A 20764-nucleotide genomic window follows, 5' to 3' on the forward strand; every position below is an offset into this window, starting at 1 on the left:
TTATATAATAAGACCTTTTTATAAAATCAGGTCTTAACAGTATATAATACTAATCGCATAGCCGGCTATGCGGGTATGAGTCGCTGGACGAATGCGGGCTTGCTGTCACAATCTCGCTTATAACATGCATTCCAGATCAAAGCTATAAAGTTACCAGAGACCTGGAACCTTTATCCGTTGACAGTTAGCAGTTAAAACGGCTGGAACGGTTATCGATATAACCTTAGGTAAAACGCTAAGATAAATCCGGATGGATTATTGAGCCTTGCATATGTGGAATTCCATTACTGTAGTTTAAGCTAGAATTCTAATTGGCTGTCACAAGCGAAAACGGATATCTTGGATGATAAGGTGGTTGCTACAGGTTTAGCTTGAGACCCTGAATAACACAACGTTATTTATGTGTCTCGAGCGCTGGAAATGCCTCACAACAAAATACTGTGCCAAGCAATCGATTGAGAAGCTGTGCTGGGTTAAGCGCTCAGCCATAAGTCTCAACGGTTGCGTTACTGTAGGGGTAGCTTTGAACAGGAATGTGATTACTCCGGATGGGAGCAGCACACATAATGACAGTCATGCGCTGTCTTGTTTATAAAGCTTGATGTATTTAAACCAAACTAAACGTCCTGTCTTCCCCATCGTCGTTTACCTCTATATTTCCTTCTCAATCAGCCCTTTTATTTAATTCCTTATCTCATTATGCGCCTAACTTCAGGCCTCCTCTTGGCCAGCGTCTCCAGTGCGTTTGGCCAGTTTACAAGGTTCACCAACTCCAGTACCTCTGCTGTTAAAAGCTCAACCTCTTCTACTTCTTATTCTATCCCTACTACTGCTACTACTACTGGGACCACCAACCGCCTTTCAAGCTCTAGCAGCACTAAGAGCACCAATATCATCGTGAGCATCAGTAGCTTCGAGACCACCACCAGCATCGAGACCAGCACTACTACTTCCCCATCAAACGTTGCATCATTTGAACTCGATCTACGAAGCGCCGTATTGGGCCCAGGTGCTTCGTTTTACCCGCCACCTGATGGCGCCAGTATGTACGTATTACTCATAAGCCACCAGAGTAACCAAAGTGATTCTAACATGATAAAAATTTAGCCTCATGTCTCCCGTGGCCGCTGTCTCTACCCTCAATCGGCGCCAGATCCCTAAGCCCATCAACTGGCCTTTCTCAATCGCAACTGATTACAATACTTCGTATGTCGATTTTAAAACCAAGTTTGTTCCTGAGGTCGCTTCTGCTTTGGGTATAGGAGCCCCGCGTATCGCTATCACAAATGTCATATCCGTCACCGGAGGACGCAGAAAGCGGGCTGAGTCTGTCCCTTGTGTTTTTGAAATCTTCGCCGATGGTGAGGTTGTCCTTGCTGTCCCAATAACTGGGAGCTCTGGCAATTTGATAATATCCACCAACCCTCTTCCCCCGAAGGATGAATTTGATTTTGTATTCCGACAATCTTGTAACGGTGAAAATGTTGAATTACTCCTTCAGGGACTTGCTGTCAAGAATGGTCAGGGTGCAGTCTCAACCCCTATCCCTTCGATTAACCTTGGTACCCCTACTGGTACTTCTATAACCAATAGTGTTAAATTTACGACTAACTCCGAGGGGGAGACTATCTTTCCTACTCAAACTACTCCTGCTACCAGTAGTAAGACTGCTACTACCCTGTCTAGTGGAGAGATTGTCTTGACTACTGGGGCTGCTACTGGTACTAATAGTGGAAGTTTTACGACCAATTCAGAAGGCGAGACTATCTTCCCTACTGAGATTGCCACCGAGGTTAGCAGTGCAGATGGTTCTACCAACTTGGAGGGCGGAACTACAGGAACGGCTACTGGTACCTCTCCTTCTGTAACTGCTACCTTGCCTGCTGGATTTCCCGGTGAGGTCGGCGATTTTACTCTCTTTGGATGTGTTGCTTCTAGTGCTGGCTTCCCTACCTTTACTCTCGCTCAATCTAACCCCGAGATGGACCTGGATATTTGTGCTACTCTTTGTGCTGGTCGGACTTACTTTGGCGTATATGATACGTAAGTTTTATCCATATACTCCAAGTCCTGGCTATTGACTCGTATAGTTCTTGTTACTGTGGTGATGAGGTCGGTTCTGCTACTAGCCGGGTCCCCCTCGACCAGTGCGATATCGAGTGTCCTGGAGACAACACCCAGTTCTGTGGAGGTGAATCTGACTCTAAGCTTCGGATTCGCCAAGATATATCCAGCAATATTCTTCTTACTATCTACGTCGCTCTCGAGGCTGGCGTTACTCTTACCGAGTCTGTTACCCGAACAGCGACAGATCAGAGGACCATTGTCACTACTCTTACCACCACTGTCACTAATGCTGGAGCTTCAAGCATAGCTACCGATGTTATCACCGCCACACTGGTATGCTCTGCCGGAAAGTGCCATTCGACTAACTCTGCTACTGTCTACGTCATGATCGAAATCAACGGCAGTGACTGTGACGGTCAATGGGTCTATATCTCTGAACCGTGCTCCTGCGCTGGTGGTCAGAGGTATATTCCTAAATTCTGTTCCGCAGGCAGCTGTGACAGTATTACGGTTTACAAACCGCAGCAATGCCCTGACTGGTATAACTATAACTCGTTCTTTGTGCCAACGGATACAGGTTGCAGCACTTGCCCCAGTGGTAAGATTGTATATCAGCCATGGGAACATTCTTGGGGTACCCCTGATAATTGCAATGATGCGGTACCTACTTGTGGCGGATACGACTGCCCCTTTCAGCACATCGTTGTTAGACCTAATCAGGGGGTGAACTGGAATGCGACTACTCCTCACGGGGCCTCTGGCGGAGGGTCCAAGTCTAGTTCTAATAACGGTAACAGCGGCAACTCTCAGGGTGGCTCCAGTTCTGGTTCTAATAACGGAGGTTCCATCCCCGGTTCTAACAGAGAGTCTGGTGGTGGATCTGAGACTAGCCCCAATGGCACCCCTAATGGTGGCTTAAAGGACAGTTCCGGTTCTGGTACGCAAGGAGAATCTCAGAGCTTTAATATTCCTGGCGCCAAGGGATCTTACCCTAGTACTGTTCCTGTTATTAGCAGTGCTAGTGCTAATGTCTTTAGGATGATTTCTCTTCTTGCTGTACTTGCAGCCCTTCTCTAGCTTTAGCAATTCCTATTATTTAGTATCTTATATTATTAAATAATTATCTTACCTTTAATTAAGGAAAAGCAAGCTATTTAAACTTCGAGCTAGACCCTTCAATAGTGTTTTAAAGCTAATATATAAACTGAGAATAAAAATGTATTAAGCTATTAATAAGACTTATAGGGATATCACGCTATAATACTTACTAGCCAATAAGCCCAGCAGGGTTCAGGCAGAAAACGACGCTATTAGATTAAATAACTTGTATTGGGACTTTGGAATAAATCTCATGATTAGTTAAACGCCTTAGATCCAAAGACCCTTTGATACTGCTTGTCTGTCTGTTTGTCAGGATATTCGGTGGCTGGGGAGGCAGCCGAGTCAAATCCGACAGATTTGACAGCGAACACTCTCCACTTACAAGGGCTGAGCTAGGCAGAACGCCCTCCGCCTGCACTAAAATAGGCACACGATGCATATCTGAGCGGAAGGATTCATGTTGCTGACATTAGAAAAACGAGAATAAAGATACAATAATAACCACCAAGAGACAGAGTGTCACACATAATATCACGATTCATTTAGCTATATGATGCCCTCAATCAATGCGCCCCCAATGGATTTCACCAGCGCTTCATACACAAATCTCTCCTCACCAGCCTCAATTCGTCTACTGTCATTCATCAAAAGACCACGGCAGCTTTCACCTCCTTCAATTCTCGGTGAACCTCTACTAGAATTCATCACAGAAACATTCGAAATACATGAGACTCCAGACTTTGATCTCATCTCTTCAACATGGGGAAACCCAGAGAGTGCTGATCCAGGCGATATCGATGAATACGGACCAATGCATCTCTATCCCGTCACCATCGACGGAAAACTAATGTTTCTTCCAAGAAACATTTATGAAGCTCTTAAGATGGCTCACAAAGTCAACGATCCCGTTGAGAAGCGCAATGAGCTTTTCTTGGAGACGGAGTTGATGACAGCCGTGGAAAATAACCATCGACCCAAGGTTCAACAGTTGTTGGAGCAAGGTGCTCACATTCATGCGCAGGATTGTTTTGGCAAGACGGCGATACATCACGCAGCGCAACTTGGTCATTTTGACATCATCAACATGCTTCTCGACTATGGAGCCAGTATGAGAGTAATCGACTCGTACGGCAAAACACCGATGGATTACATTACGTACAACAAGCCAAAGGATTGGGAGAACATTGAGGAGATTGCGTACAAGATGCAAAAGACGCCAGAGGAGAGAGAATTGGCGGCTGTTCCTGAAGTTATCAGGGTTGGGAGACCGATGTGGATTGATGCAATTTGCATCGATCAGAACAATCCGGAGGAGCGGACGAATCATGGCCTTCTGATTAAACATATTTACCGCCGTGCTAGCTCTGTCATAGCATGGGTTGGAGTTCAGAGCGACGAAACGAAGCTTGCGCCCGATGCCATCTTATCAACCCTTCGAGCTGATGGCAAAGACCCGGATGAGACCATGTCCGATGATACTCCTTCTACCACAAACGTTGGATGCTCATACATTCCCTCCAAGGAGCAAAAGTCGTCTATCATCAGATTTCTACAACGATCTTGGTTTGAGCGGGAAGAACTTATGCATGAGGTTGCTTTCGGACGAGCAATCACTGTTTACTGCGGCATGGATGCGCTTCCGTTCTCATCTATAATGGAATTTCTCAGACGAGAGGCATACAGTGGTACCTTTCTGCCTTCTGACCTTCATGTGTGGTCTTTGCTTGGGAGTCCGGGTTCGAAGAAGCGACGTTCACTTGAGTTAAGATCAAGGACAAAGAGGGTTCGACGAGATTCGATTGATGAATGATTTATTGGGTTCAAAGTTCAGCAGGCTGAGTTTTCCTACTATTTCCTTGTGTCATACTTCGCAACTTAGACTGTTCTTATGAAGTAACGAATCTGCTATTTCATCTTCGTCGCCGTCCAAAACAAATTCTGTCAGTGGTTTCATACGGAAAACTCGTAAGCAAACGCCGTAGCATTTGTAGGTGGGTTGACAGAAAGTATCAGCTATGACTCAAAGTTAGTTCGGCTACTAAACTTGAGGTAAAGGTCTGTGTTTAAAGCAGAGTTCAAGTAGAGGGGCTGCTCACCGTATTGGCCGAATAAGTATACTTCTTCTCCCCCAGATCAACAGGCCCATCTACCTTGCCATTCGGCCCCGCCCAGTCGAACCGATACGTTCGGACCTTCACCGTGCCCTTCTTGGGGAGTCCTACTGCTCCTAGACCGCTGATTTTGATGTCATACTTTGCCTGAACGGTCCTGGTGCCAGCTAAGATCTTGATTTTATGGCCTTGCTTAGTGGCAAAGATATCAAACTTTAAATCCAGCGATGCTTTCGTCAAGAGTCTCTGTCCTGTCATGGCAGCATAATACTTGTATACTTGCCATTCACCATTGGGATAGTAAGTCCCTTCAGAGGTGCCGGTGGTGCTGTAAACCAAGTTGCCCATCCAGTTGTGCAGATCAGATCCGCTACCCCAGTTCGCCCGTAGACCTCTGAGGTTATGACGCTCTAGTTGAGCAAGGTAGTAGACTGAGTTGGCTGGATTCTGCTCATCGCGTGCAGCGTACTCGTTGACATCAATGGGCTTCTCAGGCACGCCGTATTGCGCTCGGAGGATCGTAAAATCGGGGATGGTGCTATCAGGCTCACGCTCCCAAGCGCCAATCTGATGCCAGGAGAAAATATCAGGGACTGTCTTGTTGCCTGCTACTGATTGTAGCCAGGTGTGCCATTTGTCATCGGACAGAATTGGAGAATGTGCCATGGCTGGGCCACTAAGAAGAGTTTTGGGGAGTGCTTTTCTAATTCGAACAGTCAGCTCTCTGGAAGGCATATGCATCGCTGGAGGACTTACCGCAGGAGTTTGGTCGCACGATTATAATACTCAAGAAACTGCGGCCACGAGCGATCCCAAAAGATATCAATATCAGGCTCATTCCAAACATCAATCACAAGACCTTCAAGCATGTTATAGGTCTTCAAGTCAGAAACAAGCTGATTCCAGAATAGCTCCATCTCAGTCCAGTTACCATTGTCCCCAGGAAACGGGGAGTTTGAACCCTGTCCGCCATCCGCACCCCAGAGATCATGAGGCAGCAAGATAAAGTCAGCGTTATACTTGCGCGTGGTGCGGTAATTGGAAAGAGTAGAGTTGAAACGGCCCAGGTATCCTTCATAGCCGCCTCTGGCCCAACCCAGCGATGGGATTTGGGCACCACCGCCGCGGTTTGAGTTAAATTTGATGTCAGTGACCAAATAATCTGGTATGGAAGTGTCGACGCTTGTTCCGTTGTCAGGCCAGCCGTAGATAAAGCCTGATCCTAAGGCTTTCGCCGGTCCATGGTTCTTGGAGAGGTCGACAGATGCTGTGCCTTGCTGTGCAGCGACGTTGGTGGCCAGAGCCAGCACCAAAGTGGTGAGAGTGGCGTGGCGCATTTTGGACAAAGATTTTTTTGAAAGCTATATCTCAGGCCAAGATGAAAAGGACCATGGTAGTTCTATCTGATGCCACCTGCGGCGCGTTGTACGCTACTTATCATTTCTATTCCCCAGTTGGTAGTCTTGGCTCTATGCCATTACAAGGTACAGAGATCGTACAATTCCCCCCGCCGGGACGCAGATCCCCCGCAGGAGCTCCTAAACAGGTAATATCAGGGTCAAGGACATGAGAACGAACTACCGATTGAATTTGCTCCGGTGGGACAGGCTAAATACATCATGTAAGTTTGAAAGTATGCTTAAATCTAAGGGGTGATGTCTCGGCCTACCTCGGGAGCCTTCACTAGCGACACTACCTCTACTCAAGCTCTATCAGACTATTCATCTTGACTCTCTGAGGGTATCACAATCTACTCTCTTTTAGATATGAGTTTCAACGTGATACAGGTTGGATGTTGATCGAACTTAAACCAGATCTGACTTTTAACAAACTATAAAAAGTCTTCCGGCTAAAGAGCACGATCCTTCACAAGAGAAATCAGGTTACATGCAAAGGTTACCTTGCTCTTTAGCAATACCGAGTCAGATGCTGTTGGCAATGACTGGGATTCCCCGCATGATCTGCTCTATGCCGTGCATGCGCACCTATTGCAGACCCTGGTCTAAAGACTTGGCATGGCTATTGACCCGGCATGATTGATGGACATGAGATTGAAGTCAAGATATCAGTGTACGATTGGTAAAACACGGCGATACTTCTTTATTTGCTTGTTGATATGACTGTTGCTCATGCATTATATTTACCTTCCAGTCTAAGCTCCATGTTATGGGCGTCTCAGCATCGTGATAGCTTGTGGATCACGACATTATACTGCCCCATAGTAGGCATGCCTTCGGCTGGTTAATGACTCTGCATGTCGATATGGCAATGGATATAATTATTCTATTGTAAATTTAGCATTTAGCATTTAGCATCTAATAAGCGAGGTAATAAGTTCTGTGGGTGTTTTTTCCTACAATATCCAGTTACTGCAGGGTAGCAAGCAGGGATACCAACAAGACATACAAAGGCCGGCTCCTCATCTCTCTAAATCGGGTAGGCTGTTTCATCCGCCTCACTTTTCAACGTCACTTCATTCTTCCAATTACACTCTAGTAATAAAAATACCAGCTCTCTGTTATATGCGTCTTCGCAAGGAGTTTTAGAGTCCCAGGTGGGTAAATGGTAGATTGAGAGGAATTCCTGCTGCATCGCGCTGGCTTGGCATGCATGATTGCGAATTAAAGAAAATGGTGAGATGGAAAACAGTTCATTGCTAATCTCAGAAATTCGCTATCCTAGAATCTATGTTTGCTCAGTGGTCATCACAACCCGCGTCTGCTTCAAGATGTACTTCTGACTATCTCCATCATCAATACTCTGCCTAATCTTATCATCATTGCCATAACCCACTCGTGTTGTCATGCCCGATCGAAAGTCATTCAACTCCAAACTCGACTTTTGGTTGTCAGAAACAATTCGTGTATGTTTGTTGCCAGAGACATGAGGTGGGTTCATTCGACTCGAGATTCCATTGGAGCCGGTGTTGCTGGCGTAAGTGCTGCGGAACATGGGGAGGTTGAGAAGTGGACGAAGAGCAGGCATTGATCCAGCGATGATTCCGATGCCCTCTTCGACAATAGACCAGAGGCCGATTGCACCGGTGCTGTACATGAATTCTTCGGGGTTGTTGTAGAGTGTGAGGTAGCCGAGGCGGACGACGGTTGCGCAACTGGCACTACAAGATGTTAGCTTTGCCAGCAGGATCTCATGCGTAACTTACAAAGCACCAAGTCCAAGCATGACAATGACCGGGAGCTTGACCCTGTTCTTCATCTGGATGTTCCACAGCAAGAGACCAGGAAGAATAGCCAATGTCCAATCTACTATGATCGACACAGCAGAGAAGTAGAACCCGACACTACTGTTGAGCTTCGTGTTGCAGTATCCATGCGTTGTTTCTCCCCAGAGAGTTGTGATCGGATGACAGATGTTGGCTGTGGCGAGGATAAAGATGATGGCGGTGATGACAGTCATGGCGATGAGACCCCATAGAGTCCAGACGAATCGACGGCGTGCATCGCAAATTCGGAGCATGGTGACGCAGATACTGGCTTTGATCGGGACGGAGCAGGCGGAGTAGAAGAATTGAGCGATGAAGAAGAGCTGGGACGCGATGCGTTAGCGAGTGCACGATGACTACTGTAAAGTCACGTACCTTTGTTCCCATCATAACATCCTTTGCTTCGATGGCATCTCTATGTTGACCTGCTCCGTGGAAACAGCACGTAATAACCAGCGCAGCCGTAACCGTATACAGAATCTATTTCTCGTCAGTCCCAATCTTCAAAGTCCGCCAAAATACATACCAAGCCCCCAAACATCAGCCAATCATCCAACCCAAGATTGTTCTTCCATTTTCGAACTCCCAGCCGCGCGCTAAGAAATATCCACGATAGGATGAGCATCACAATAGTGATCCATAGAAGGGGCACGCCCTCACCGGCTACAGGAGCCATACTGGTGATTCAAGGCGAACGATGAAAAAGGGAAATAAACAAAGGAACAAACAACAAGGTAAGGGACGATTTCGAGATCTCTATCTGCCAGATTTAATATCAAGCGGCATAACCCAACGTCCCGGAAATTTTGGGCCGCTACCCATGCCCCTAGCCCCTCAGGAAAACCTGCATACGCAGCGTCGTGACATAAACACTCTGAAGAGGCCCACTAGAATATCCCCCTGTGCATGTTTAGTTATTTCTCGCGTTCGTTTCTGAGGCTCGTTCATTTTCGGATACCCCAGCTAGCGTACCGGTTCTAACATAGAGGGCCAATTAGAGGACGGGTCCTGAGTGATGACGAACTCGAATCAACGGTTGTCTCAAAAGTTTTAGTTCAATAATTGCGGAGCATTTTGACCGCGAATGGCTCCGAGGCTAAGATATTGGCTGCTTTTTCTGGAACGTCCACTTTATCCCCGGGCGGCCCGCACGTCCTAGTGTTCTTTCGTCAGCCTCATATTAGATTGTGTTTTGGTCTGCGGATGATCGACTGGTGTCCGAAGCCAAGAGATAGTCATGTTCAAAGCGTAAATCAGAAAAATATATGCAAGCAAAGACATCTTCTGGTCTCCATGTCCTCCTCGTATTGATCTGTTACATCAGGGCCGATCAGATCCTTCTGCAGAGATCCATTTCCGACAGAACCAACACCCCGGGCGACTTTCTCCGTTTATTCCACCAAGAGAACCAGTGGCAAATGAGCATTTCAAAACACGTGATCGCGTACATGCCCAGGAAATATGGATACCAAGCATGGGTTATGAGATCTAGTCCTCGACTAGACTCGGGACTACAGAGCAGAAACAATAGTTTACCCACCAACGGTTAATGCAAGATGAGGAACTCGTACGACTTGCGGGAGTTGCTGCGGATTCCCCGGTTCCACCGAGGACCCTGAATCGGTGTGGACGAAAAGGCCAATGTAACTTTTCGTATTTTAGTCAGGACCACTGCTGCTGTTTCTCTTCACCGCGTCTTTCTGCTTCTTTCACGTTTCAAGAATAACATAATGGCTGAGTTTACCATCGACGATCAGAAGCTGGAGGCCCTCAAGGGCAAGGTTGTCATTGTGACTGGTATACAACGCCCCCCTACACGACCAGCGGAACACGAGCTAATGAATCCTTGATAGGAGGATCTTCCGGTATTGGTTTATCCACTGTTGACTTGCTTTTGTCGCTTGGCGCCTCGGTAGTCAGCGGTGATGTGCAGCCTCCCCCGGAGGAGCACAAGGGATCATTTACCTTTGTCAAGACCGATGTTTCAGTCTGGGGTGATTTGATTGCGCTGTTCAAGAAGGCCAAGGAGGTTTATGGTCGTATTGACCATGTTTTCGCGAATGCTGGTATCGGACCTAGGACGGATTACTTGGCTACTGAGGTTGATGAGAATGGTGACTTGAAGGAGCCTTCGCATCAACTTCTTGACATTAGCCTGAAGGGAGTCATCAACACTTCGACGCTGGCTATTAACTATCTGAGACAACAGCCTGAGGGAGGTAGCATTCTCATTAGTGGCTCGACGACTGGTCTGCAGCGTGTTCGAGCTGTGGATTACTGTAAGTTACCTAAGCCCCAACGTCATTGTGTTTTACTAACATCCCTAGCCACCGCTAAACACGGTGTTCTGGGCTGGGGACGCGGTCTCGTGCCCCTGCTCGCCGCAGCTCAACTTCCTATCCGCGTTAATACACTGGCACCTAGCTGGACAGACAGCAGTGTCTTGCCATCGCTCAAGGCTCTTCTTGATGCTATCAACGTTGAGCTGCAGCCTGCTTCTGTTGTCGCACGTTGCGCCGCTTTCCTTATGGCTGATTCGTCCAAGAACGGACAGCTTGTGCATATTGAGCGTGGAAAATACGCCGAGATTGATGAGGCCGTTTTGTTGCCGACTTTTGGGAAGATTAAGAGCGATGATTATCCTTGGGAGGACGATGTTTTGGACCGTCTCTCAAAGCTCGGTTAGAGTATGTCGTGGATGATTTGGTTGTTATTTAGCGAGTTAAATCAGTTTATTAAATTGAAAGCGGCTACAATTCCCTACTGAGCGTTATAAGCGCAAAAGCCCTCAGATCTTGCCTTGCTTTCGGTATTTGTCCACCCGGTTCAAGATCTCTTGGCAATCATTCCAGATTCTGCGTCGATTCTGCAGCCCGGGCATGATTTTCCAATTCTTCGACACCTCCATTTGAAGACGGAGCCAGTCTGTTTCACCTTTGCCGAGTATCTTGACTGGATGAGGAGTTGTACTAATGCTACCCCCGCGTCCCATCACTTGCTCGATCTCTGCCTGAGTTGTAGTCGCCCAGAAAGAGATACGCAACGACGACCATGCCTCGTATAACCAAGGAGTGTCTCGAACTGTCAACTCATATAAAACCGTGTTCGGCAGATGCAGAAACACGCGAGAAGTAAGTCGCAGGTTGGCAAGGTCCTTGAAACTGAGATGGACGAGGATCTCACGAATCATTTCGCTAGGGAGCTTTGAAAATGGGTCGGAAGGGGCTGGTTCTGTTGACACGGTAGTTCCAAAAGGACTAGACTCATTCCCAAGGGTATGTTCCACGCTCTGTGTCGAATGCAGGAGATCGTCTAGTCCAGGAACGAAGCAAGGGTTGGCCACTAGGAATTCTCCTCCGCGTTCATGACTCCACCACTGTTCCGCAGCCTGTTTAACAGCAGGATGACGAGGAAAACCATGGAAATCTTCGTACTCTGGTTCAAGACGCCACCACTTCATCAAGCATTCAACATCGACGCTTCCATATCGGTACAAAGAGGCTCGCTTGAATATCTCAAAGCAAGCTGGATGAAAGGGCATGCCGTACTCGTCCGCATCTTCAGCATCCCAAATGATGTTTTCAGCTCTGACATCGTCCATGTCATGACGCGCGGGAGAAACAGATGGCCAGCCAATATCTCGACTAGGCATATCGTCAGACAAACCGCTCAAGAAGAATTTGCCCGAAGTTTCGAACTCTTGATCGCCTCTTTCGGGCTGCCAATCATCGCCTTTTGGGACAAGACATTGAGATGTTTGGCAGTGCTTCATGGCCTCTGCAGAGATGCGATTTCCATTATAGGCTGCAGTCCAGTCGCATTCTGGCCCAGCGATGTGTTCCCATTCATCATCGGGCGTGTCCGATGTCCATCCATCGTCGGATGAATCTTCTGGTTCCATTTTGGGCGGGATATACTTGACTGTCTCCAGTGACGCAGCCCCAGGGTCTTGAACTCCATCTCTCTTCACGTAGTAGCATCCCCACCGCCCGTGACTGTTTTCAGGGTTCATCGCAAGGGTCTGATAACCCCAGGCTGCGCTTCGAGGCTCATTGTCTGTTCGAGAGCGGTTGATGTTGAAACTGACTCCACAAATGTGGCAGAGAACTTCAGAGTAGCCCATGATGCTTTAATCGATAAGTTGGGATGTTGTGAGCGGGCAGATTACGACTGCACGTTGAGTGGCATTTTTAAAGACCGCTAGTGCTGACTCTAGGCAGCAAGCCCCATCCTTCGCTCAGTGGCCTTGGCGTATAATTAGTGGATACCTAACACAGTGAGAGGATTAGAAGCCTTGCCAATACTTTTATTATTACTATAACAAGAGCTATTTACATATCAGCATTCCTGTAGTCTCTTTCACGGCTTTGAGCTCTTCCATAATGCCACCGTAGGTCCAATTTATCTTCTCAAACATGTACACTTCCTCCGCCGTCCTTTTGTTCTTTGCCTTTCTGGTATTATTCTGGATCTGGCTTGCCCGTGGTCTACGGACAGAATCAAAGTCTCTCAGCAGCTCAGGAACATGTTCACTGGTGACGCCATTCTGCAGAAACAGTCTGAAACCCTCTGCGTCTTCAACAGCCTGCGTTCCGCCCTGTCCTTGGTGAGGCGTCATCGCATGCGCCGCATCGCCAATCAAAACCGTCCGACCGCGAATGTAGGTTGGTAACGGGTCCTGGTCTCGAAGCTGCCAGAGTTTGATATTCTTTGCGATTCTATTGTTCAGGTCAGTTGGTGCTTCTGTACTACAATATTGGATGAAACAAGGGGCATCTTACCGCAAATAATCGTGCACCCAAGAGGGAAAGTCTGAGAACAGTGACATAAGCTCTTCCTCATCCCCAGATGCCGTCCAAGATTCTGTTGTCTTCTTCTTGAGGCTGCTGTCTGGAACGATGCACACAAAGTTGAACAGCTCAAAGTTCCGGCAGGGATACATAACAACAGATCGCATGCTGTTGTCGAATGAATACACCATGGACAAGCATGTAGGCTGGTCCGCTTGTAAGATTTCTGGTAGTCGCTTGAGAGCTGCTTTGATGTCGTCAAGCTCTAGTGTGAAACGAAAGGCTGATAAGCCAGATGGCCTCGCTGTCTGGAACGCAGCATCACCAACGACGTATGGCCTCACCATGGACTTGATGCCATCCGCAGCTGTCGCGCGTCAGTTTACTAGCTCAATTAGGCCATGCTTGAACAACTTACCAATTACGAGATCTGCCTTGACCTGTTCCCCTGATTCAAGTGTGATTCTGCCCTCTTCTGGATCGATGTCCATGACCTTCTGATCCCAAAGCACCTCAGCCGGTCTCCCTGGAATACCAGAAACACCAGTATCTTCAGTCGCCAGCCGGAGAAACTCGCCTCTTAGATCCGCCCGATGTTGAAAAAGCCAGTCGGCGCCATATTTCTCTACATAGCTATTTTTCTCATCAAGTTGCAGATGGCCCTCCTTCGTGAAGACCTTGGTAGCCGCAACGGGAAGCGACCCAGCTTTTGAACGGTCGAAACCAAGGGTGTCGAGAATCCGAACACCATTTGGACCGACATTAATAGCGGCACCAACCTCGATTGGTGAAGAGGACCGCTCGTACACTTTGACGTTGTGCTTCTCGCGTAGTACTCGGGCGGCTAAAAGGCCGGCGAGCCCGGCGCCAATGATGACCACGTCGAGGGGACTCTCCTGCATAGCCATGATCAAGGTTTGTTTTAACTTGGGAGAATCTGAATTGATTGGACTTTTTCTTTTTGCTTAGCTGCATAAAGTGCTACCATAGTCCCATGATAACTCCGTTTTCAAACCCTGGGTCCTCCAGTTTCCGCCTTCTTTGAGCCGGCATGTCTTCTCCACATGCCGACGCCGATATTCCCGTCCCGTATTCCCCACATCCCTATACTTCTGGGGTTACTGATCTTTACGAGTACGGGATCTCAGATAACCAGCCCCAGTGTCGATCGTTGATCATATGGACCAGAAGTGCATGCAACATGACCCTTTCGCTGAAGGTTAGATGCCGAGCCTTGATACCGAAGGATATCGCTGCGATTGTTTCTGGACGAGCTTTGACCTCTCGATTATACCATTCATTATGACTAAGCGGCTTACCAAAGTAGCTATCATCGGACGTTTACAACTAGAGACGTACGAACCGCATTATTCTGGACATTCTCAATGAAAGTCAAGGCGCTGGCAACACCAATGAACCATTTAGATTGGAAGAAGATCGAGAAAAGTTTAACCCTGCCCTCTTCATGTTATAGTATGCTTAGACTCAACTGGTATCTCTGCAAATCTCAATCAATGAGTCTCAAACTCCCCTGAGTCCTCGGGGTGGATATAGTGGGTTGGCCCTGGAGAGTCCCAAAGGTTCCAAGGGGATGACCTTGATAGAGTACTAGATCAATTGGTTTTAATGGCGGATCCTCCCATCAACCTGAAGCGCCGGTTCAGGGGAGCTCTTGCAGGAAAATAAGTAAAAGCAAAAGGCTTGTCATGAACGGGGGGTCCATAGAGTGCTGAAGATAACAGGGCTGATTGTGCTTCTAGATCAAATCTGAGACGCCCTTGCTTGGATCGTCTACCCTTCCATTTGCTGTCTATGCCGCTACTCGTTGCAGTTACCTACACTTGGGTTTAAAGAAGGTTCTTGACAGAAGCAGTGCCAGTTCAGCTCCCGTCCTTATCTGGGTAGTATTTGTAGTCATCTGGTCCGCCCGAATGCTTAGCTTCAGTACGATGCTTTGGCTTTTTCTCAAGTCGCCAGATGTGCTGTAGCTATATACCAACCCTGTCCTATTTACAGTCTCCCAATACAGGTTCCGTAATACTATGCATGCATGGGCCAACAGTTATCGGCTCCACGTTCTAATTCCTGCAGCTCAACTTCGGGGCTCCTTCACAACAGCCCTGCCCCTCTTTCACTGGGTATATTCGTCGGCTCCACATTGTAGATCTTGTAAGTTTGTCACTATGCATAGGCATCCGCCTGAGCCGAAGTCAGCTGATGGCTTGGCTATGAGTTGTTACATAAAACCAGCTCGTAATATCTCCTCTACCACCTCCTTCATTATGCAACCGAGCTACATTGATTGCACTTATATAGAAGCTTGGCAATCACCCACCATCATCATCCTGAATCATTATTGTCGCCTGAGTTACAACCTAGGCTTGCTCACACCATGATACCCCATATTAAGCAAATTGCTACTGGCAGGCGTAAGCCTAATATGACACGAAAAGAATTCTTTGACCATCGATTCCGCATCCACGGAAGTCTATCTGATGCTATAGAGGATAAGGACCAGAAACCTCAGTATGTCGACTTCCCACTAACCGACATGGTAATCCATGGATTTAGACGAAGTTGCTAAGCTCATACGTAGTAAGTACATCCAAACCCAGGTCTTTGACTCGGCCTTTGGATCCCGATCTGATGGTCCTCTGAACGCCAATCACAATTGGGTTGGAAGAGACGACACCACAGAACTCTTCTTCCGAGATTGGGATCATGTTCAGAAATGCTTTTCCAGCGACTATGTGAAAACAACTATTGCGCCAGACGGACCCTTCTTCGCAGATTTCGAAACGAGTGTTGTTCTCATGGCATATGAGAAGAACATTCCACTGCAAACCGCGGCTGCTGTAAAGCGAGCTGGGGCTGTGACAGGTGCTATGGATTCCGGCGACTCTACTGTTGCCATGTATTTCATATCCACACCAGATGACAGAAAGGACGGAGAAAGCTTGGAGCAGACGGTAACCCCTCGTTTGGTTGATGCAATCAACTCTTGCTGCCAGGATCAAGTCTGGGGACTGATTTGCAACGTCGGTGCTGTTTCTGACCAGTTCGACTTGAACTCTTATTTTGGCGGCGCAAGCATGCCCCAATATGCACTCGTCTATAAAATCTTTCTTGAAGGCCCTGAATCAGTTCCGCTGGTAAGGAAGGCCCAGGCAGAGCTTGAGAAGCACGTTGCAGACGAGGCCACTATCGACCTGCACAAATCCTTTATCCTGTTCTCACAAGAGGCTCTCGTTATGGATGTTGAAAAGGGAGTAAGGGTAAGGTATTCTCTATGTAGCCATCATAATCTTACTGACATGGGGTCCTACAGTTCAGCTACGATCGTCAGCCAGTTTTTGGAGGCCTCCCTGGTCCATCTCACCTTGACTAAGAGAGATAGAATGATGGAATAAATTTCATTTAATAATTATATATCATTAAAGAAATCTTATAGCGGGAATATTAGACGCAGGCCTGGATAGAAACCATCAACGTGAGCTACAGCTCCAGCGTTGTAGGCGTATGATCATTAGCTGAACGGACCTCCCTCTCAGTTGGGCTTTTCAGTTAGCCACTCTGAGAATGTAGCGCTGGGTTAAGTACTTTAGGCTGGCAGTGGACCTTTTTCATTGGCCGATTCATTCAGCGCTGCAGACAGAACCTCAGTGTCTCGTCTCATTGGAGGGTTCTTGGTGGCTTGCGGCTGAAGATTGAATCGCCAACGCGTTTTTCAATGCTCATTACGCGGGGTTCATTCCTGCAACTGCACAGATAATCGGTCAAATAAGAAGAAACATATCTACTCGCTTTCGCAATTGATAATGGCGCTACCTAGTGACGATACCGACGATGCACCCGTGTCCCTGTCCCAGCCAGCACCCGCCGGACCCATCCCCACTACAGCCTGGCATGCCTATTTCTCATACGGCATAGGGCATCTCGATTACAATGGTCTTGTAGAACAGCGAAATCCATGCACTAGATCACTTCGCCATCAGTGGAATGTCAAGAGCCAGTTCTTCTTACAGCCTCCTGCCGCCCAGGGAATGCCGCAATTGAGCTCCAACTATGAGATCAACGAAACCGCGACGTTTCCGTACCCAAAGGCTTATCAAGAGCTAATGGACCCGATACAACGACATGATGAAGAGCATGGAACTGTCGATGGCGAAACCTCACCTACACGACAGGCGCAGGCGGAGAGGATCGAGTGGAAGACGACCATTTCGACGCCTGTTTTCGGTATCGAGCGCACATCAGCTATTGAGTTTGAGTCGCGGATCCAACCAACATACGTTGTCTTGGGTTTGTTCCTCCGCGGTAATCCCAATCCGAAGGAGAGAGTTGTGTTCGTCGATAAGCCTGACCAGCTTTTTTCCAAGCTCCGCTGGGCGACTTTCCGACTACGTGGAATGAGAGGAACTCTTCTCTCGCTAAAACATTTAAAAGGCTTCAGAATATACAAGGTTTGTTCATATTTTTGAGTAGCTTTCTACTGATGCTGATGACTTAGTGCGATGCTGATACTGGGACGCATAAACACATCAACCTCGATGACAATGGAGTCGCTGACTTACAGCTGTTTATGAGTACCTATAGAAGATGGCATGTTCCTCGATATATATCCCTAGCCTGGTCAGACTGGATACACTGCACCTTGAATAACAAGAGACTTGATATACTCGAGGGCCAATATGGCCTTGAGCTGGTACTAGACTGGTCCGTCACGCGCATCTCGATCGTGGTACTCATTCCAGTCTTGCTGAGCTTGGCCATCGGCATTTGGCTGAACTCAAAGGCTTGGACCGATCTGGCAACGATACAGACTGCTTGGGGAACAGCTTCATACATCGTAACAGCTGGCGCTTGTAGGTCCTTGTTCATAGAACTCAATCTTTGCAGAACAAAAAGCTGACGTTCTAAAGTACTTGCTGCAATGTTGGGCTTTCTGGATATCGCGGATAAATAGCGGAAGGCCTGATTTGTCCTATCACATGTCGCTTTTGAGGCAACCACTTTATTTTCAGCTCATCCAGCCACTTTCAGTACTGCAGGTTAGAAATCAGGCCCCGGAGCTTTCGCCACTTGCGACAAATGATCTTGAGGGACTTTACAACACTACTGAAGTAGCGAGTTTATTCATCAATGTTATGATTGAGCTCTGAAGCTTTATATACTTTCTATCCAACATAGTATCCGAAACCTCACTCTGTGAGCTCATAGACTGTAGTGGGCGCTCATTCTTGCTAGAGCCTGATTCTTATCATGGCAAATATAAGTGTTGGTTGGTGTCCAGCTGGTATCGTGTTGCACTTTGTTTGGCAACGATACCACCCAACTGTAAAGGATTCCTGTAGAAGGCTGCAGAAGCGACAATGATCTGACCAGAATCAAGGATTCATCATCTCATTCGTCGCAGCATTTATCTATTTCGCGACATTTGCTCTGGAAATAAAGGACCATGATTCTCAGCCGCAATTCATTACATCTCGCTTTACCTGCATTCATTCTACCGATTTCTTTTTCGTCTCAGTCTAGACTTCCTTTCGCCTCTTAATCCGTACAGATATCATAAAATCTTCTTCAATGGATGCCTTCCCTCATATGTCCTCTCGCCAAAAAATCAGGTCAAGCGACGATGTATCCGCTTACGAGCCCTTCAACACCAGCCAGGAGCATCGCGGACTCGGTAATCCTATTCAGAGACGACTTTGCGACCTCTCAGAGATAGCAGCACTTATCTTGAGCTTCTGCTGCAGTATCGTTGGTATCATTTGTTGTTTCCATCCAGCGACTGCAGTGAGCTTGGAGCAAAAGTATCAGCTCATCGTCGTTGGATTGATGCTTTCTCTCATGGATCTCTGCACCGCCAGATTGTCAACTATCGTCTTTCTGCAACTCGAAACGCGATGGGCGAGCCTCCTCCAGAACTACGACTCGATCATCAAGAAGAGTATCTTGGGTAGCCTTCTGAACGGGCGGCGCGGGAGTCAGCGATGGACACTACTCCTCCCCGCATCTCTTGCGTTCCCATTACTTCTTAGTGTTGGATACAAGAGCTTCGTTGGTGGAAAGGTTACAACTCAAGTACACGCCAGTGGCGGCCAATATGGTCTGACTGGCCCTATTGGCTTTGCTAACTTTGCCTCTGGCGCGTCTCTCATGGTCAACGCTACCATCCCCTTCATGTTTACCAACGTAACCAAGTTACCCTCTAAACCACAACCGTTTGGTTTTAACATGCTCCTACTGACGGATGATACCATGAGAGTTGTCATGCTGGACGGACCAAGTCCATCTTACCTCAAGAGCATAAGGGCTTAGCTTCGGGGACAGCAGTCATACACCGTGTCTGCTAACGTCTTTGGCTTGGCTTGGCATCTCGACCAGGAAGCTGACAAGCAGCGCGACAATGATACGTGGTGGAACCAGCGTTTTGACTCAAGCGATGACGACGCGCCTCAGAACATATCTCTTTATAAAGAGAAAAAGTGGCTGTCGACCCTATGGCCTCAAGATCAAGTAGACCAGTTTTTCGTCCTTCTCACACCGCATGTCGGGCAATCGAAAGAACTTTGGAACATAAAACCCTCAAAGGCACGGTTTCAGAAGGAAGCGCTCGAGTTGACGAGCCAACGGCTTAAGTGCACCGGGAAGTGGAAGATCACTGCCAATTCGGTTAATCTTATCGAGGGCAGCTGCGCTGGAAGCTTTGTTAAAGCATTTCCTAAGAGCCGTAGTACTCTTCATCTGAATGATGCGAGATACTTGCTCAGCGACTTTGTCAGTGACCTGCTGACGGACAATCTGAATGAAGCAGCTCCGACAAGGTTCGCGGCCGTGGTGTCATCTCTTTTTTGGTCTCGACTAGCCGCCTTCTGTGACATTGGCTCGGCAGTTAACGATTTGAAAGCTGGAGAACGTGAGCAGTTCGAGTATGATCGGCCTGATAAAGCATGGAAGACTGTCACGGTACTCAAAAGGTCTCCATTACTTGCAATTGTTCTTCTCGCCCAGCCTATTGTCGGCTTGATACTTCTTATCATACGCAACGCGTTTTGTTCATCCCCTGTATCTGGGGGCTTTGGACTCATCAGTGTCTTGTCGGGGCATATGTTTGACGAGCGCGATATTCTTAGCGGCGTAGGGTTATCTGGAGATGTCAAGGAACGCATTGAGCTGGCTGTCGATGGGTGTGGCGACAGGTACGGCGGTAGAGGCGAGAGGGTACGCTTTCGGCTGAAGGAAGCAAGGAACTCGATGCATCATGATCGAATGGAGCTGAGGCCTGGAGTCAGCTATCACTGATCAAATAAGAGGGATATGCAGCAGGGATTCCAGAAACAGATTGTCTTGCGAAGTGTTTGCTTTTGAATGAGATTTCCTCGTTTCCTGTTTTATCACAAGGATATACAAGCGATAGCCACGCCTCGGGGGCAAGAAAATACCGAACTGATATAAGGTGTCAAAATAAA

At 47.6% G+C, this 20764-nt stretch overlaps 9 protein-coding genes across 9 annotated transcripts; 5 read left to right on the top strand and 4 right to left on the bottom strand.

The window, feature by feature from the left end:
* Positions 1-699: 699 nt before the first annotated feature.
* FTJAE_12819 (uncharacterized protein) lies at positions 700-3144 on the top strand (the record flags this gene model as incomplete). Its single annotated transcript, XM_037345902.1, has 3 exons — positions 700-1046; positions 1108-2043; positions 2091-3144. The coding sequence occupies 3 exons, from the start codon at positions 700-702 to the stop codon at positions 3142-3144; spliced, it is 2337 nt and encodes a 778-aa protein (XP_037200137.1).
* A 601-nt stretch (positions 3145-3745) lies between these two features.
* Positions 3746-4978, top strand: FTJAE_12820 (ankyrin and het domain protein; the record flags this gene model as incomplete). Its single annotated transcript, XM_037345904.1, has 1 exon — positions 3746-4978. The coding sequence occupies one exon, from the start codon at positions 3746-3748 to the stop codon at positions 4976-4978; it is 1233 nt and encodes a 410-aa protein (XP_037200138.1).
* A 265-nt stretch (positions 4979-5243) lies between these two features.
* FTJAE_12821 (uncharacterized protein) lies at positions 5244-6616 on the bottom strand (the record flags this gene model as incomplete). The annotated part of the gene is made up of 2 exons (XM_037345905.1): positions 5244-5982; positions 6036-6616. The coding sequence occupies 2 exons, from the start codon at positions 6614-6616 to the stop codon at positions 5244-5246; spliced, it is 1320 nt and encodes a 439-aa protein (XP_037200139.1).
* A 1348-nt stretch (positions 6617-7964) lies between these two features.
* FTJAE_12822 (uncharacterized protein) lies at positions 7965-9178 on the bottom strand (the record flags this gene model as incomplete). Its single annotated transcript, XM_037345906.1, has 4 exons — positions 7965-8397; positions 8443-8825; positions 8878-8982; positions 9029-9178. The coding sequence occupies 4 exons, from the start codon at positions 9176-9178 to the stop codon at positions 7965-7967; spliced, it is 1071 nt and encodes a 356-aa protein (XP_037200140.1).
* A 1054-nt stretch (positions 9179-10232) lies between these two features.
* On the top strand, positions 10233-11188 carry FTJAE_12823 (levodione reductase; the record flags this gene model as incomplete). Its single annotated transcript, XM_037345907.1, has 3 exons — positions 10233-10299; positions 10356-10781; positions 10830-11188. 3 exons carry the CDS (start codon positions 10233-10235, stop codon positions 11186-11188), a joined length of 852 nt encoding a protein of 283 aa, XP_037200141.1.
* Positions 11189-11290: 102 nt separating this feature from the next.
* FTJAE_12824 (uncharacterized protein) lies at positions 11291-12625 on the bottom strand (the record flags this gene model as incomplete). Its single annotated transcript, XM_037345908.1, has 1 exon — positions 11291-12625. One exon carries the CDS (start codon positions 12623-12625, stop codon positions 11291-11293), a length of 1335 nt encoding a protein of 444 aa, XP_037200142.1.
* Positions 12626-12829: 204 nt separating this feature from the next.
* On the bottom strand, positions 12830-14200 carry FTJAE_12825 (salicylate hydroxylase; the record flags this gene model as incomplete). The annotated part of the gene is made up of 3 exons (XM_037345909.1): positions 12830-13220; positions 13284-13659; positions 13711-14200. 3 exons carry the CDS (start codon positions 14198-14200, stop codon positions 12830-12832), a joined length of 1257 nt encoding a protein of 418 aa, XP_037200143.1.
* A 1484-nt stretch (positions 14201-15684) lies between these two features.
* FTJAE_12826 (uncharacterized protein) lies at positions 15685-16680 on the top strand (the record flags this gene model as incomplete). Its single annotated transcript, XM_037345910.1, has 3 exons — positions 15685-15846; positions 15908-16567; positions 16621-16680. The coding sequence occupies 3 exons, from the start codon at positions 15685-15687 to the stop codon at positions 16678-16680; spliced, it is 882 nt and encodes a 293-aa protein (XP_037200144.1).
* Positions 16681-17110: 430 nt separating this feature from the next.
* FTJAE_12827 (uncharacterized protein) lies at positions 17111-20597 on the top strand (the record flags this gene model as incomplete). Its single annotated transcript, XM_037345911.1, has 4 exons — positions 17111-17755; positions 17803-18157; positions 18856-19487; positions 19629-20597. 4 exons carry the CDS (start codon positions 17111-17113, stop codon positions 20595-20597), a joined length of 2601 nt encoding a protein of 866 aa, XP_037200145.1.
* Positions 20598-20764: the final 167 nt, after the last annotated feature.

Source organism: Fusarium tjaetaba (genome assembly GCF_013396195.1).
Source record: "Fusarium tjaetaba strain NRRL 66243 chromosome Unknown NRRL66243_c0000362, whole genome shotgun sequence".
Lineage (NCBI taxonomy): Eukaryota > Fungi > Ascomycota > Sordariomycetes > Hypocreales > Nectriaceae > Fusarium > Fusarium tjaetaba.